Source organism: Erinaceus europaeus, chromosome 20 (genome assembly GCF_950295315.1).
Source record: "Erinaceus europaeus chromosome 20, mEriEur2.1, whole genome shotgun sequence".
In the NCBI taxonomy this organism is placed as follows: domain Eukaryota; kingdom Metazoa; phylum Chordata; class Mammalia; order Eulipotyphla; family Erinaceidae; genus Erinaceus; species Erinaceus europaeus.
The window spans coordinates 44,707,748-44,724,451 of record NC_080181.1 but is presented as its reverse complement, the minus strand read 5'-3'; the positions used below and the strand labels follow the sequence as shown (position 1 = coordinate 44,724,451).

General features: G+C 41.3%; 2 protein-coding genes across 4 annotated transcripts in view; both read left to right on the top strand.

Annotated features, from left to right (window-relative positions):
* The window catches only part of ENTREP2 (endosomal transmembrane epsin interactor 2), a 353,123-nt gene that overhangs the window by 239,529 nt on the left and 96,890 nt on the right, over positions 1–16,704 (top strand). For all 3 annotated transcript variants that reach the window (XM_060179288.1, XM_016185083.2, XM_060179289.1), the window contains exon 3: positions 15,901–16,011. In XM_060179288.1, coding sequence (XP_060035271.1) covers positions 15,901–16,011 — 111 coding nt within the window. The remainder of the gene's footprint in view (positions 1–15,900; positions 16,012–16,704) is intronic.
* NSMCE3 (NSE3 homolog, SMC5-SMC6 complex component) lies at positions 9,469–11,720 on the top strand. Its single transcript, XM_007521411.3, has one exon. It carries the CDS (start codon positions 9,707–9,709, stop codon positions 10,595–10,597), a length of 891 nt encoding a protein of 296 aa, XP_007521473.1. The 5' UTR covers positions 9,469–9,706; the 3' UTR covers positions 10,598–11,720.

Genomic DNA, 16,704 nt, shown 5'->3' with positions numbered 1-16,704 from the left:
GGGAAGACAGAGAAGGGGAAAGAAAGATAGACACCTGCAGACCTGCTTCACTGCCTGTGAAGAGACTCCCCTGCATGTGGGGAGCCAAGTGCTTGAACCAGGATCCTTAAGCCTGTTCTTGCACTTCGTGCCACGTACGCTTAACCCACTGCGCTACTGCCCGACTCCGTGTGTGTGTGTGTGTGTGTGTGTGTATGTAGGTATTTAAAACCACCAGGGCTTCACTGGAGCTTCTTGCCTACATGATTCCACTGCTCCCAACAGACTTTTATTTTTATTATATATATTTACTTTGCCACCAGGGTTGTCTCTGGGGCTCAGTAACTGTGCAATGAATCCACCACTCCCAGTGCTCTCCCCCACATTTATTTCTTTTGTTGATAGAGATTTAGATGGAAGGGGAAGATATAGAGGGAGAGAGAAAGAATGTCACCTGAAACACTGTTTTACTGGTCACGAAGATTTCCCTCTGTAGATGGGGACCTGGGCCTTGAACTCTGGTCCTTGCACATGCTAATTAATGTGTGTGTTCCTGATTCCTTAATTTTTTAAATAATGGGTGAAAAACAGGGAGAAACAGAAAGAAGAAGAGACACCATAGCTCTCTGGGCTGCCTTTTTCATAGGAGGGCAGAGAGGAGAGAGAGCAATTGAGAATGAGACAGAGAAAGAGAGGAAGAGAGAGAGAGAGGGAGAGGGAGAGGGAGAGAGACGGCATGACCAAAGTTGCCCCCAATGCCATAGTACTCCTATGTGTTGTACTAGGGCCTCAAACCTGGGATGCATGCAGGGCAAAGCAGTGCCCCCCCACCCCACTCCCCATAACAGATGAGTTATCTCACTGCTATGGATGTGTATTCGTTGAATTTTTGTCATATCCAAACACCACAGACTCAGTGACTTGAACAACAAGTTCTAGTTATTTTCTCATGGTTCTGAAAGCTAAAGTGCCAGGATCAAAATGCTGATAGAATTGGCTTCCCGGGACTAAGGCCTTTCTCCTTGACCAGCAAGTGTTTCCTCAAATGATCTTTTTCCCCAGCAATATGAACTCTATGGGTTAGGAGAAATAATGTCCTTTATAAGGGCGCAGTGCTGCTAGTTTAGGAACCCATTCAAAAGCCTCATTTAAACCTAACCTATTAAAAGGCCTTATCTCCAAATACAGTCACATTCTAAGGCATTCAGCATTGTGAATTAGACTTATGAATTTCGGGGAGACACAATACAGCTCACAACAACATGTCTGTTCTTGTGCCAGTGTCACACTGCTTTGGGTGCTGTAATATTATAATACAGTTTGATATAAGAAGTGTGAATCTGGGAGTCGGGCTGTAGCGCAGCGGGTTAAGCGCAGGTGGCGCAAAGCACAAGGATCGGCATAAGGATCCCGGTTCGAACCCCGGCTCCCCACCTGCAGGGGAGTCGCTTCACAGGCGGTGAAGCAGGTCTGCAGGTGTCTGTCTTTCTCTCCTCCTCTCTGCCTTCCCCTCCCCTCTCCATTTCTGTCTGTCCTATCCAACAACGACAACAACAATAATAACCACAACAATAAAACAACAAGGGCAACAAAAGGGAATAAATAAATAAATAAATAAAATAAATATTTAAAAAAAAAAAAAAAAGAAGTGTGAATCTTCCAATTTTGCTCCTTTTTCAAGAACATTGTTAGGTATTCTGGGTGCCTTGAATTCCAAGTGAATTTGAGAGTTAGCTTGTTAATTTATAATAATAATAATAATAACAACCTAGTGGGGATCTTGATAGACACTTTGCAATATCTAGATCAATTTAGGCAATAATCTCATCTTAATATTGCCTTCTGATCCATTAATACATAGGATGCTTTTCACTTATTTAGATCTTCTTTAACTTTCCCACAACATTTTTATAGTTTCAGAGCATAAATTTTTGTCTGTCTTTTGTCAAGTTAATTCCTGAAGGGTTTTGTCTTTTCGGATGCCATTGTTTATGGGACTGTGCTCTCACATGCATTTGTTGTTATCTAATTTCAGATTAATTGTGTAAAAAATAAAACTGATTTTTTAATAACAACATTTGTATCCTGCAACCTTTCTGCACTTTTGTATTCTCTTCTTCCTGAGTGGATTCTTTGGGAGAGTTTGTATGCTAGATTATATCATCTATAAATGTAGTTTTGCATCTTCTTTTCCAGTGTGTATGCCTTTTATTTCATTCTCTTGCCTAATTGCCCTGTCTAGACTCTCCAGTACAATACTGAATCCAAATGGTATGTGGACATAAGTTTATGATTCCGGATCTTAGTGTGAGAATATTTACTCTCTCACCGTTGAGTATGATATTAACTATAGTTTTTCTATAGCTATCTTAATTTCATTGGGTGAATTTCCTTCTAATCCCAACATACTGTGTTTCTGAAATGAAAGCGAGACTTTATCAAATGCTTATACTGAGTCTACTGAAATACATATTTATTTTTAATTTTCTTAACATCAAGCACTATATTCATTGATTACCTAATGTTAAATCAAATTTGTGTCTCTAGTCATGACACAAAATCATTTCTATATACTATTAGACTTGGTGTGCTATTATTTGATCAGAATTTTTTCGTTATGTATATTCGTAATGGATGTTGGTCTCTGACTCTTCACTACTGAGATGTTTTTGTCAGGTTTTAGTAATAGGTAATACCAGAGTCATTGAATGAGTTAGGAATTGTCCATCCTCTTGAATCTTCTGGAATAAGTAGACAGCTTACCTTAATTTCATAGGATTCACTGGTAGAACCATCTAGACCTGGGCTTTTTTTTTTAATGTGGTACAGCTGGTAGTGTCCACACATCATCATGAGAGAAGACTCAGTCCTATGGTCCCCACTCACAGTGGGTAAACCTCAGGAACAGTGGATCAGTGCTGCTGTTGTCTCTCTTTCTCTCTCTCATTCTATTTTTTAAAATTTTCTTTTTAAGTTTTTTTTTTAATTTTTTTATCTTTATTTTTATTGGATAGAGACAGCCAGAAATTGAGAGGAATGGAGAGAGAGGGAGAGAGACACCTGCAGTCCTGCTTCACCACTCATGAAGCTTTCCCTCTGCAGGTGGGGGCTGGGAGCTCGAACCCGGATCCTTGCTCACTGTAACATGTGCGCTCAACCAGGTGCGCCACCACCAGGCCCCCTTTTTAAGTTTTTTTATTATCTTTATTTATTAATTATTTATTGGATAGAGACAGTCAGAAATTGATAGGGTAGGGGAGGTAGAGAGAGAAAGAGACAGAGAGACACCTGCAACACTGCTTTACCACTTGCAAAGCTTTCCCCCTGCAGGTGGGGAGTAGGGGCTCGAACCTGGGTCCTTAGTCACTGTAACGTGTGTGCTCAGCCAGGTGCTCCACCACACCAGCCCTTCATTCTCTCTCTCCCTCTATCTGTCTCAGAAAAGAAAAAAAACTGTAAAGAAAATGCCCATCAGAAACAGCGAAGTCATCATGCTGGCACTCAGCTGTAGCAATAGCCCTGGTGGCAATAGATAGATAGATAGATAGATAGATAGATAGATAGATAGGTAGATAGGTAGATAGAGACAGACAGACAGACACATAGATGTATTAATTCAATACCTTTTTGTTGTGGGACTTTTTTTTGGTATTCCTTCTTATATGTTTTATCAACATTTCTAGGAACTCTCCCATTTCCTCTGATTTGTGGACACACAGCTTTCCCTTAGACACTTTTCTGTTAGGTCAGCAGTGATATTCCCTTCTCCATTTCTGATAGTCCCAATTTGGTTTGTGTAGATAAAGCTTTGTCCGTGTTTGTTCATGGTTTCTTTATGTTTTTGGCTGATCTTAAGACATCAGTGTTTGTCTTATTAAAGTATATATATATATATATATATATATATATATATATATATATATTTATTTATTTTCCCTTTTGTTGTCCTTGTTTTTTATTGTTATTGTAGTTACTATTATTGTTGTTGATGATGTCGTCATTGTTGAATAGGACAGAAAGAAATGGAGAGAGGAGAGGAAGGCAGAGAGGGGGAGAGAAAGATAGACACCTGCAGACCTGCTTCACCACCTGTGAAGCGACTCCCCTGCAGGTAGTGAGCCAGAGGCTAGAACCAGGATCCTTACGCCAGTCCTAGAGTTTTGCGCCACGTGCACTTACCCCACTGCACTACCGGTCTTATGACTTTTTTTTGATTATTACTATTACCATAGCACTGGCAAACGCTAGAAGAAGAAGAAGACCATAGCACTGCTCAGCTCTGGTTTATGGTGGTGCTAGGGACTGAAGCTGAGACTTGGAAGCCTTAAGAATGAGAGTCTCTTTGCATAACCATTATGCTCTCTTCCCCACCTCAGAGTTCCTCTTATTTCACTTCAGGATTTTGCATTTCCTCTTTGGTTCTGCAGATCCTACTGTTCTAGGTACTGGTGAAGTATTAGAAGTATTAGACTGGTGACAGGCCTGGCAGTTTCTGGCAGAGTAGGTTCTGCTTTTATGGGGTGGAATACACTACATTTACATGTCTTTTCAAGACTTTGTATAAGCCTCTTGGATCCCAGGGCTCAGAGCTGACAATTTGAGTAGCTCCAGCCTCAAGTCCTGCTAGCACTGGATCTACCCTTAAGGCAACTAACTATCCAGTTGCTTGGGACAGGTTATTAGAGGACTAATCTCAACAAAAGAGAGTTGTGGGCTCTCGCAGAACCGAGATTCCGCCAGTACACAATCCCTAGTGTCCTTGCTCCTGGGGGATGAACAGGCTTGATATTCCTCAGGTTCCTGAGGTCTGGTGTCTCAGAGAGGAGCAAGTCTCTCCTCTGAAGATCTGGGAGAATCCAGGACCTCTGGCTACTTTCCAGCCCTCAAAGCACACCTGCTCTGGTGGTTTACTTAACTTCAGAGAGGGAGCAGGGAAGGAGAGGGGATCCTCTGTCCTGTGTAATCCCTTCAGATTCCCACACCCATTTCTGGATGTTATTTCTTTTCTGTATTTGTGCTTGTTGTCTCCCTCAGCACTGCTGATCATGCAGATTTGGTATTTTTCTTGTCTGCCTTTGCATTTTTCTATTTCTCTAATTTATCTTTTCATTTGGTACCAGGAAATGAACCAAGAGTCGAACACATCTGAGACTCCTCTGAACAGCCTGTCCAGTCCACTTTTTAAATTCTATATAGTTAAAGATGAAGGAAGAAATAGAAAGATGAGAGCAAAGGAGAGACACAAAGCACTGCTCCACCATCGGTGGTGGGTTATTTTTAGCCCACTAGATTGCAGATGCTCTTAATGAGCAGGTTTTGCTTTTTTAAATTTTTCCCTTTTTAATTAAAAAAATTATTTATTTTCCCTTTTGTTGCCCTTTTTTATTGTTGTTGTTATTGTCATCATTGTTAAGACAGGGAGAAATGGAGAGAGGAGGGGAAGACAGAGGGGGAGAGAAAGATAGACACCTGCAGACCTGCTTCATCACCTGTGAAGTGACTCCCCTGCATGTGGGGAGCCCAGGATGGAACCAAGATCCTTATGTAGATCCTTGCGCTTCGCGCCATGTGCATTTTACTCACTGCACTACTGCCTGAATCCCAGCAGTTTTTTTTCTCTCTGAAGTGACCCAGGGATCAACTTCTGTAGCTGTGTGCATGAGAGCCTCCCTGGGTAAATGGTCCACCACTGTAGATGTGACCACGCCCTAAGTACAAGGGAGTCTAGGAAATGCATTCCTGCTCTGACCCAGACTGCAAATAGTGTCTCTCCTTGAGCTAGGTCTCCCTTAACCTAACTCCTCTTCTATTATCATGCACCAGGACCTCAGAGTGCCTCAATCCCATCTTTCCTACTTTCCCCCAGAATTCTTTACATTGCTACAATCCACCACACCCAGTCCAAGTTTCACCTTATGTTTTCCCTTACTATCCTCACCTCCACAAATGAGTGAGATCATCTAGTATTGTCTTTCTCTTTCTTTTATTGCCAGCAGCTAAAATTGGAAACACAATAGTCAGCCAAGAAATCTGACAAAAAGTCAAACTATGCTCATTGCATTCAAATATTCTTTTTCTATTTATTTATTTTCCCTTTTGTTGCCCTTGTTTCCTTGTTTTTTGTACTGGGTTGCTGTCAGAAAATGAAAACTTTTTTCCCCCTAAAACCCTTTCTATGATGCTGCAAAAATACTATTGAATGAAGAGGAGACTCCGGCAGATAATAAAGATGATTAGAGCTTTCTGGCAGGCATTTGCTACCAAGGAGATGTTGAAATAAAGCATTTAATTACTTAGAGACATCTAAAGAGCAATTTGTGATGAACATTTCTTTGTTCAGTGTATCTAAAATCTTAGCTAGCATAGATTTTTGCCCCAAAGAATTTTGATCTTTCTTTTCTCCCCCCCTTTTTTGCTTAAGTAGTAAAAGTATTAACACAAAGTGTCTGAAAATATTTATCTTTTTAAACTACCTATTATTTTTTCTGACTGAACAAAAATCACAAATGACATATTTAAATCACACTTACTGAACTGAAAAACTTCCATGTGCATAAGTGTGGCATGACACTGTGAAGTTAAAATTCATTTTATTGCTCATTTATTTCCCATGCAGGGGAAAAAATGATTTTTTATAGCACCTTGACATCTTTCTTCCTAAACTTATGGCAGATTTGTATGTATAAGTATTCCATTTCAGTAAACATCTTTCTGCAAGGGGCCTGGTAGAAATCTCAAATATTTTTCATGCCATAAACTCCCTGAAAAGAAATATATTGTGGACCAGGGCGATAGCTCATTTGGTAGGGTGTATGTCTTGCTATGCAAGAGACCGAGGTTCAAGTCTTGACACTACATCAGAGGTGCAACAGAGGAAGCTTCAGTGTTGTGGTGTGACTTCTTTTCTCTCCATCTGAATGAATATGTGGCCCAGAGCAATGAATTTGTGCATATATGAGGTTGTAGGTCCACTAAGAAAAAAAAAAAAAGGCAAATTGTTATAAATAGCCTGCTCTGTGCTAGATACTTCATAAATCTATATAACCTTCTGAAGCTGTGGTTAGTGATCTCATTTGATTGACTGTGGTAATGGAAAAGAGATCACTTGGGTTTCCAATGGAATCCAGGTTTTTAATCTAAGTCCTCCTGACTAGGAAGTCCTTATTCTTTCAAGGACACCAGGCCTGAGTTTTTCAGAGCAGCCTCTGAAAGAGTTGGACTGTCTGAGCTCAGTTCCCAGATTTAAAAACAATGAAAAATCTTCTCTGTGTCCTGCTCTCTTCATTTCTGAGAGCAGAAACAGAAAACATGTGCAGGCCTTATCAACTTGCCCTGGAAATAAATGAAGGACTATGTAAATACCACCTCAATGCATTCTGACTCGGTGACCTTCGTAAAAGCTGCTGTTGTTACATTCAAATACCATGGTCATCACACCCCCCCTTTTTATTGCTTCTGCTATTGATCTGAATTGGGGTGTGGGTTTGGATGACTTCTCCATGCAAGGCCTACATTTCATCCTCCCGTTTTATGTCTGTTTTCTCACCTGCTTTCTCCAAGAGTGTAGAGAGATGTGTTAAGGCATAACATTGGTGTCTTTCTTGCCTGTATTAGGTAATGGCATCCTATTTGGGCTAGATTATTTTTATTTTCTTTTTTTAACCAGAGCACTCATCAGCTTGGGGTTATGGTGGTGGTGGGTATTGGATCTGGGACTTCAGAGCCTAGGCATAGAGATTCTTTGCATAACCATTATGCTACCCTGCCTGGCTGGGTTAGGTTGTCACTGATGGAGACTGCTGGTATTCAGTATTATTCTAGACTGTATGGGTGTGCCATATTAAACGAATTCCTTTGTTAGAAAAACACATTGAAAAACAAGCTTGGTTGAATCACACCTTTCATTTTATTTTCCATTTCTTTATCATTTTTTGGTTGCTGATTTTTTTTTTTTTTTTGACTCAGAGAACAACTGATCCTTCTGGGAGAATCTTCTGTAGAATTTTTTTTATTGTAGGGTTTCTTTGAATGGGAGTTCAGAGTTTAATTTTCAAGAAAACATTTTTTTTCGTAGAAAAATGAATGCCTCGGTAATGTATTTGTTTTCCATAGTAGGCTTCTGTCATTATTAAGACTGATGCTTTAAGATGTATTGTTGGATCTTCTGTGGCATAGAAAGTTATTACTCAGAGTCTACCAGATTTGAGCATCTTTGCATCACAACATGGAATATCATTTTCTACTACTTAGTATTGTAGTTACAGTGCCATTATCAGATTGCATTTCCATACTGAATCACAAACAAAAATTTTATGCTACTAACATTTAATGAAATTTTAATAAGGTTGTGTTTGGATGCTATTATTCGAATAATGTGTTTTGAATTGCTTTCCTTTGAATATATTTGCATTAAAGAACTCAATTTGATTTGGTTCTTTGAAGAGTTTATTCATTTTCTGGGTAGCTTTAAAATGGCAAAGAGGAAAACTCAATTTCTCCTCTGCAAGTTAGTAAACAGAGCAAGAACACATTTGCTAAGATCTGCAGAAGTAATGACAACAGATTGCTGATGGTTTGGGGTAATGAAATGACTCGTTCGGGCTATTAGAATTGCACAATTAAAATATATATACAAAGTGCACACACCACAGATTATGAAGGATGACTCCCCTGGGTTCTTTTCTTTCTCACTGAGCCCTCAGGCTTATGTATTAAGAATTAAAAAATTTAGGAGAGTCGCGTTATTGCGATTCTCGATCAGTGATGCCCAAAATTAAATGGCAGCCTCTTGGGAGAGCTGGCTTATTTTGGTTTGTAGCATACCTCTCATCCACTTGTGGTAAACTTGGGCTTGTGGCCTCAAGGCAGTTTACGGGAGTACACTTTTCAAAAGATAGAACTCATTTTGAAAAAGCAATGACACTTCATTGAAACGTGCTTTGGGTGATGATGCGTAACTGATGGGAGTTTAATGCATAAGTTTTATAATAACGGGAAGTTCTGTTTTGCAAGGAAAGCATGCCTTTGTCTAACATTCCCTTTTAATAGACTTGGGGGCAGGAGCATCGGAATAAGCTGTAGGGAGCAGTTAAACAGAGTGGCGGGGACCAAAAAAAGAGGGGTGGGGATACTCAGCATTATTTTTGCTTTTAAAAAACATTTTATTGAAGGAATGATTTACAGGACACTTGTCAGTACAATTTCTCATCTTCCCGGGCCAGGTGTCTGCACACCTCTGCGTCTTTTCCCTTTCTCGTGTCAGGCTTTGTGTATAAAGGCGAGCTTTCACTTTCACTTCATGGCTTTCCTCCCTATTTCCCTCCCAAGTTCGTCCTCTGAATGCCCTCCCTCTAAAAACCCCAGTCCTTTCTATAACGAGACGCTTCATCCTCAGTAAGACCGAGGAGTAGGGATTAAGATCCGAAACTCAAAAGTGTAAGAAGCTGGAGGGCCCGCCCCTCAGGCAGAGCAGATGCATCCCTGCAGTTTTTTTGCAAACCCGCGGCGGCCAGACGCATCGCGCAGCCTGTGACGCAACACGCAACCCGCGTGACGCACCGCGCAGCCTCCGTGACGCAAGGCGCTCCCCCTCTAGTCCCGCCCCGGGGGCGCCCCGACGTGACGTCCAGCGCGCGACCCACAATCCCCGCCGCGCGCCGCTCTCCCGCTCTCACCCCCGCCCCCACTGCCCGTTAAGGCGCGCGTTCCGCCCGCCAACCTCGGTGACATGCTGCAGAAACACAAGAGCCGGATTCGCCCCAGCTCGCAGGGCGAGCGGGACCGGGAGTGGAGCCGCGGTGAGGAGGCCCCGAGTACGTCCCGCGGGGCGGGCGGCTCGCAGGAGCCCCGGGGCAGCGCGTCGCAGGGCTCCAGGCGCTCCGAGGCCGCCCCGGCCGTGGGGCCGCGGACGCAGAAGCAGCTGGAGCTGAAGGTGGCCGAGCTGGTGCAGTTCCTGCTGATCAAGGACCAGAGGAAGATCCCGATCAAGCGGGCCGACATCGTGAAGCACGTCCTGGGGGACTACAAGGACATGTTCGCCGACCTGCTCCGACGGGCGGCCGAGCGCCTGCAGTACGTGTTCGGGTACAAGCTGGTGGAGCTGGAGCCCAAGAGCCACTCGTTCATCCTCATCAACACGCTGGAGCCGGTGGAGGAGGACGCCGAGGTGCGCGGCGACCAGGGCACGCCCACCACCGGCCTCCTGATGATCGTCCTGGGACTCATCTTCATGAAGGGCAACACCATTAAGGAGACGGAGGTCTGGGACTTCCTGCGCCGCCTCGGAGTGTACCCCACCAAAAAGCATCTGATCTTCGGGGACCCCAAGAAGCTCATCACCGAAGAGTTCGTGCGGCAGCGTTACCTGGAGTACAGGCGGATCCCGCACACGGACCCCGTGGACTACGAGTTGCAGTGGGGCCCGCGGACCAACCTGGAAACCAGCAAGATGAAGGTCCTCAAGTTCGTGGCCAAAGTCCACAATCAAGACCCCAAGGACTGGCCGGCGCAGTACTGTGAGGCGCTGGCGGAGGAGGAGGCCCGGGCCAGACCTCAGCCCCAGCCTAGCGCCCCAGCCCCTTCCTCCTCCTCCTCCTCCGCCGCCGCCACCTCCTCCTGAAATCTGAGCCAGATCCGGGGAGAAGGGTCCAGGCTCTGTGCTGGAGGGTGCGGGGAAGCTTATTTTCTTGATGCTTTTAAAAACACCTTCAGCTTTAGGATACGCTTACAAACTTGGGTCTTTTAATATTGTGATGTTATTCGATCCTGAACTTTTCATTCAAATCTTGGAGGAGGACGAGTTACTTGGTTTCACTGTCGACTTTTGTTTTGTTTTGTTTTGCTATAAGATTTTTGCTAGTTTTGGAAAACTTTGTACCGTGATCTTGAATAGCTATTAAAAAGCACACACATCAGTGTATTGCTTTAGTGCCAAGGGAATAAAAAAAATGAAGTGGCTGTTATTTGGCCTTATAACTACCCCAGTTTGTTAAGAACAATAAATGCCTTTGTAAATAAGAAATGAAGTAATTGCCTATATCCTTTTTTTTTACTTTACAACTATTTTATATATATATATTTTACAGATATAAGCATTATGCATCATTTTAAACATTATACATACTGTATTTGCTCCTAGTAATTTTTTTGTATCAGTATTACTCACCTCTAGCTGACCATTTAAGGTTTTTGGGTTATTTTCTACTGTTACAATAAACGATGTAAGTTTGAAGCAACTAAGCACTTGCATTTTTGAAATCCTAAGTAATAAATTTTATGACTGGAAACCAGCATCTTACTACTTTTTACAAAAGGTTAGTTTTTGCTATGCATTATGAAGGTAAATGATATTTTGTAGAAGTTGGTTTACTTGTGTGTGCATATTATGTACAATCAATTTCTCTCAGTGGGTCACGAATTTGATAAAGTATTTAGAGAATAACTGCCTACATAGGAATCAGACTACCTGGCCTCAGATCCTCCTTCTACCACTAATTAACTATATGAATTTAGGCAGGTTATTTGTTTGTAGATGTTTTTTTGCCTGTTGCCTGTCAGATGGTGCGTTTATTATGTGTGGTGCTGTGATCACTTGATAAGAAAGTTTGTATAAAGTTCTTGGAAAAGTGCTTGGTATGGAGAGTTTTATTTACTTTATAATTAGTAAATTATTATTATTTTGCCGTTTCTTAAGGTTTTAAAAATGTCTTGCTCTAATTCATTCCTGGGGCTAGAATTGCTGATTCGTTATGACAGTATTCTCTAATCTGTTTTGCTTTTTTGGGAAAAAAAAAAACTTATGGTAGGTATGTGGTGAGTTATAGTCTTCATAGAATAGTAAGTGCAGAAGAGTTAGGCATCAAACCTCACCTAGGCTTTAAGAGGACATTTTAATTTTAGGTAGTGGCAGGCGGATTTGGGTCTCAGGGTCCATTGATGTGTGCTGAACTTGAGATAGGACTCATAACTAGTCAACATGCTAACTCAGTAGATTTCAAGCTCTCAAGCTCTCAACTTCCTTATCTGTAAAATGGAAAAATTAATTACTGTCAGAGTGTGTTATATGAATTAATGAGCCTAAAGAAGACACTACAGGTGGCACACCTGATAGAATGAATACATAACCATCTGAGAGGACCCAGGTTCAAGCCCAGGTGCCCCTCAACAGGCAGCAAGATTCATGAGCAGTGAGTGCTATGTCTTCTTCTCCCTCTTTTTTTTTTCTGTGTCTATAAGAGGAAAGGAAGAGATCTCTTACTGTTTTCTTCCATAGCCTTTGGAAAAATGCTTTTATATATAAAGATTCAACAAGAATTCTTTTGGTGGGTGAATAATACTTTTGAAAGGTACTGCACATTACTATGAGATGAAGGAAATACAAATTTTTAAAAAATAAAGATTTTAAAAATGGTCTGGATCAGTTCTACTCATCTAGAAATCTGTGGTGGGTATGTGGTTGCAAGGAGGAATATGACAGGTTTCTGGATTTTATTTTATTCTGTTGAATTGGAGTTTGTGATTTCTTCACCAGTGATACATAATTGGCCCTCAAAGATCCTTCTTGATCTGCATTTTGTTTAATAAAATTAACTGTTTTAATAATCTGCTTAATAATATTTATTTAAATTACCCACTGACTCAGTATCTTGCTTTCTGGCCCCAGTACCTCTCCGCCTTACCATTGCTCACTCTAAGATGTTAGACAGTACTCAGCAATCATTGTCAGAGCTGTAGCAAATATCTTCACCATAGAGGCTAAATAATTTACCATCAATTACCATTTTGCTTCAGATTTTAAAATATTAACATCAATACTGGGAAAAAAAGATTTCTAACCAGACTAGGCCTTGTCCTTCCTAGAGGTGACAAAAATTTGTGGATATCATATCAATGATAATCTAATAGTTTTTTTTAACTACATATGTATATTAAATCTATTGCATTTTGTAGGTTTGTATAACCTTTGGTATTGACCTGTTCACAGAACTTGTTTGACCCAACATTGTTTTATGAAATTTAGCTACATAAAGTTTAATTGTTCTTTATGAGAGAACAATAATAGCTTATTTACTCATTCCTTTGTGACTAGGTAGTTAATTGGTTTTTTTGTTTTGTTTTTTGGTATTTGCAGGTAGCATGTAGGTCTTCCTTAGGTACGATAAGGGTTTCTCCAGCCAGAAATGAATAGAGTAATCGTGGGGTGTTGCCAAATGATTATGAATTTGTGCTAGGTTAAACTCCCAACACTTTAAGAGTTCTTTTTCTGCTAGTCTGCCTTCATTCCCCTTGTGAAAATTTGACTTTCCCAGTATCTGCATCATTCTTTGGGTATATAGAGAGAATATATAGTGTTTTTAAAAATACTTATTTGCTAGGACAGAGGGAAATTGAGAGGGAAAGGTAAGCTAGAGAGTCCTTCCATGATATCTATCTATGATCTTGTCATTGGAGGAATGAATACCTTGTGTAAGGCTTGTTACCCTACACAGAATCCATCAGTTCAGGTTTGTCTCTCTGGATCAGATTCCAGTTACGCCTCTTTGGCAGGAATATCAGAAATGATGCTGCTGTTTTCTTTTGGAGCCTGTCTGTCACATACACTTTCAGTTTGTCCTTTTATTTTGTAACTTTGATCACTTTGCTTATGAAAGTTTTCTGCCATTTGCTATTCCTCACCATTGTCTCTCTCTCTCTCTCTTTGCCTCCACGGTTATTGTTGGGGTTCAGTGCAAACACTATGAATCTTCTGTTCCTGTAAGCCATTTTTCATTTCATTGGATAGGACAGAGAGAAATTGAGAGCAGAGGAGGAGGTAGAGGGGGAGACCTGTTTCACTGTGAAGCGTGCCCCCCACCCCCCTCAGGTGGGGAGCCAGGGGCTGGAACCAGAATCCTTGCTATAGTTTCATAAGATTGTGCTTAATCTGGTGCGCCAGTGCCCAGCCCTCATACACTTTTTCTTTTTTCAAGCACCATACATTGAGACTGAATTTTCTCTTCCTAATTCAGTTTTCAATTTATTCACTTACCAGTTTTTGTTTTTGTTTTTTTCCTCCAGGGTTATTGCTGGGCTCGGTGCCTGCACCATGAATCCACCGCTGCTGGAGGCCATTTTTTCCCTCTTTTTGTTGTAGCCTCGTTGTGGTTATTATTATTGCCATTGTTGATGTTGTTCGTTGTTGGATAGGACAGAGAAATGGAGAGAGAAGGGGAAGATAGAGGGGGGAGAGAGACAGACACCTGCAGACCTGCTTCACCGCCTGTGAAGCGACTCCCCTGCAGGTGGGGAGCCGGGGGCTCAAACCGGGATCCTTAAGCCGGTCCCTGCGCTTTGCGCCACATGTGCTTAACCCACTGCGCCACCGCCCGAACCCCCACTTAATAGTTTTTATCTGTATAGATACATAGATTAGCATCTTCACTTCCACTTTTTAAACATTTATTTAAAAGAGGAGAGAAGGTCCTACTCCTAGAGGGATAAAGAATAGAAAAGCTATAGGTGGGTATGGGGTACATAGTGTGGTGGTGGGAATAGTGTGGAGTTGTAACCCCCCCTTATCCTGTGGTTTTCGTTGGTGTTTCCTTTTTGTAAATAAAAAAGAGAGAGAGAGAAGGAACCAGAGCCAGAGCATCACTCTGGAGCAATAAAATGCCAAGGGTTGGATTTAGCACCTCATGCTTCCAATTCAGGAACTCTACCCACTATGCCACCACCCAGGATGCAACTATCTACCTCTCTATGAATTAGTCCAACTTACAAAATTATTAGACACAATTCAAGTAGAACCTACTGTAGTTTTAAGGCCTTCAGAAATCAGAGTTATGTTTTGCTCTGAAATAATATAAACTGTCCCTTCAAACAAATGTAAAAAGAAAAAAGTGAATAACATATTCATTTAATGTTTGCAGATGTTTTTCCTTGACAACTAGTTATATTATAGTCCATTAAAAGAAATCAAATAGGGAGTCGGGTGGTAGCACAGCGAGTTAAGCGCACGTGACACAAAGCCCAAGGACTGGTGTAAGGATCCCGGTTCAAGCCCCCGGCTCCCCACCTGCGGGGGAGGGGAGGGTCACGTCACAGGCGGTGAAGCAGGTCTGCAGGCGTCTTTATCTTTCTCTTCCCCTCTCTGTCTTCCCCTCCTCTCTCCATTTCTCTCTGTCCTATCCAACAATGATGACATCAATAGCAACAATAACTACAACAATAATAAAAAACAACAAAAAGAAAAATAAATAAATATTTTAAAAAATCAAATAACCAGGCTGAATTAAATGAGAAATCCTACACTGAGTAGAACATGGGGGCTGGCAAAAATAGCCAGTACAGTGGGTAAAGTGTTGGACCCTCAAACATAGTGTTTCGAGTTTGTAATGCTCTGATTCTCTCTCTCCTTCATAAATAAATCAATATATAGCCTGGAGGGGAGAAAGTATAAATGAAACATAAAACTGACTGTGAGTACAGATGAGGCTGGATGATGGGTATGTGAGGTTTTGTTAGACCATTTTCTTTGGTTTTGAATATAATATTTTTCATAATAAAATAAAAAATAAACTTAAAGGCCTATTTAACTTTCACCTGATTACCTTCAGTAATTTATTATTATTTGCCATAATAATAATTTTGAGAGTAGAAACTATTTTAAGGGTATATCATATATAGCCTTTTCAAATTCAGTTTCTAAAATATTTTAGTCTATTGCAAATAAAAAGCATGGTAGATTGCTGCGGCTTTTCAGAGAGTTTAGCATTTCTGGTTGATGTAGGGCAACATGAATTTGAAATTTTGAGAAATAATATTTTCCTTTAAAAATTATAAATGTTACTCTGTTCAACTGGGAGCTTTGTCAAAGCTTAGTCACTTCCCTTTGAGCCAGCCCCTCCAAGTGAATAATCAATTCTGTGCTTGGTTTATCTCCAGATAACCTTCTTCATGCTGCTCTCAGCAGTGTGTGTGATGCTGAATTTGGCTGGCTCGATCCTGTCCTGTCAGAACGCTCAGCTTGTCACCTCCCTGGAAGGCTGTCAGTTGGTAAGTATTGAAACACAGGCCTTTTGTTAAAGGGCATCGGCTTTGATTTTTTATGAAAGCAAACTTAAGGGAAATCACATTATACCCTTGGATTTAGCCTGATGTTCTACAGTGAAGGAATTTCAGCTGATTCTCTTTTCAAAAGTCTCCCACACTGAAACTTGTTCTCCTCGTAAATCTTCTTCTAGCGTTTGCCCTTCTTCCGTAGGCAGTCAACAGGTCAGGTTGAAAGCTGTCAGGAGCTGCTTGTTGCTGGCTTTGAAAGTGACTGGGATCCATGTGGATTCAGTCGGCTAGGAAGGATCGTCAGTTTCCCCAATGAATGGGTACTCACGGGATGCACCACGAGAAGGTCGATCCAATGCATCCCATCGTAAATCATACTAATGGTATATATTTCCTCGCATCACAGTAGAGTGCTGCTTTGGATTAAACATCTTTAGTAACGATTACGTTTTCACAGCCCTTCCTTTGATTTCCCTTGGCACGGGATTTATAAGAAGTCCATTCTGCAAGTCGATGTTAAGTGCTGAGATACACATGAAGTGTGGCCATGAGTGTGTATCCAAAGAACTAAGTTCTCAGTTTTCAATTGAAACACAGGGTTATCTTTTAGATGCAGGGAAACAATCATGTGTCATGAACGTTGTACAGGGTCGTAGACACTGCATGGGATCACAAGTGGTTTATTCG

What these genes read in the sequence shown, in the direction of transcription:
- NSMCE3 (XM_007521411.3), top strand. Translation starts at nt 9,707, where the DNA reads ATGCTGCAGAAACACAAGAGCCGGATTCGCCCCAGCTCGCAGGGCGAG.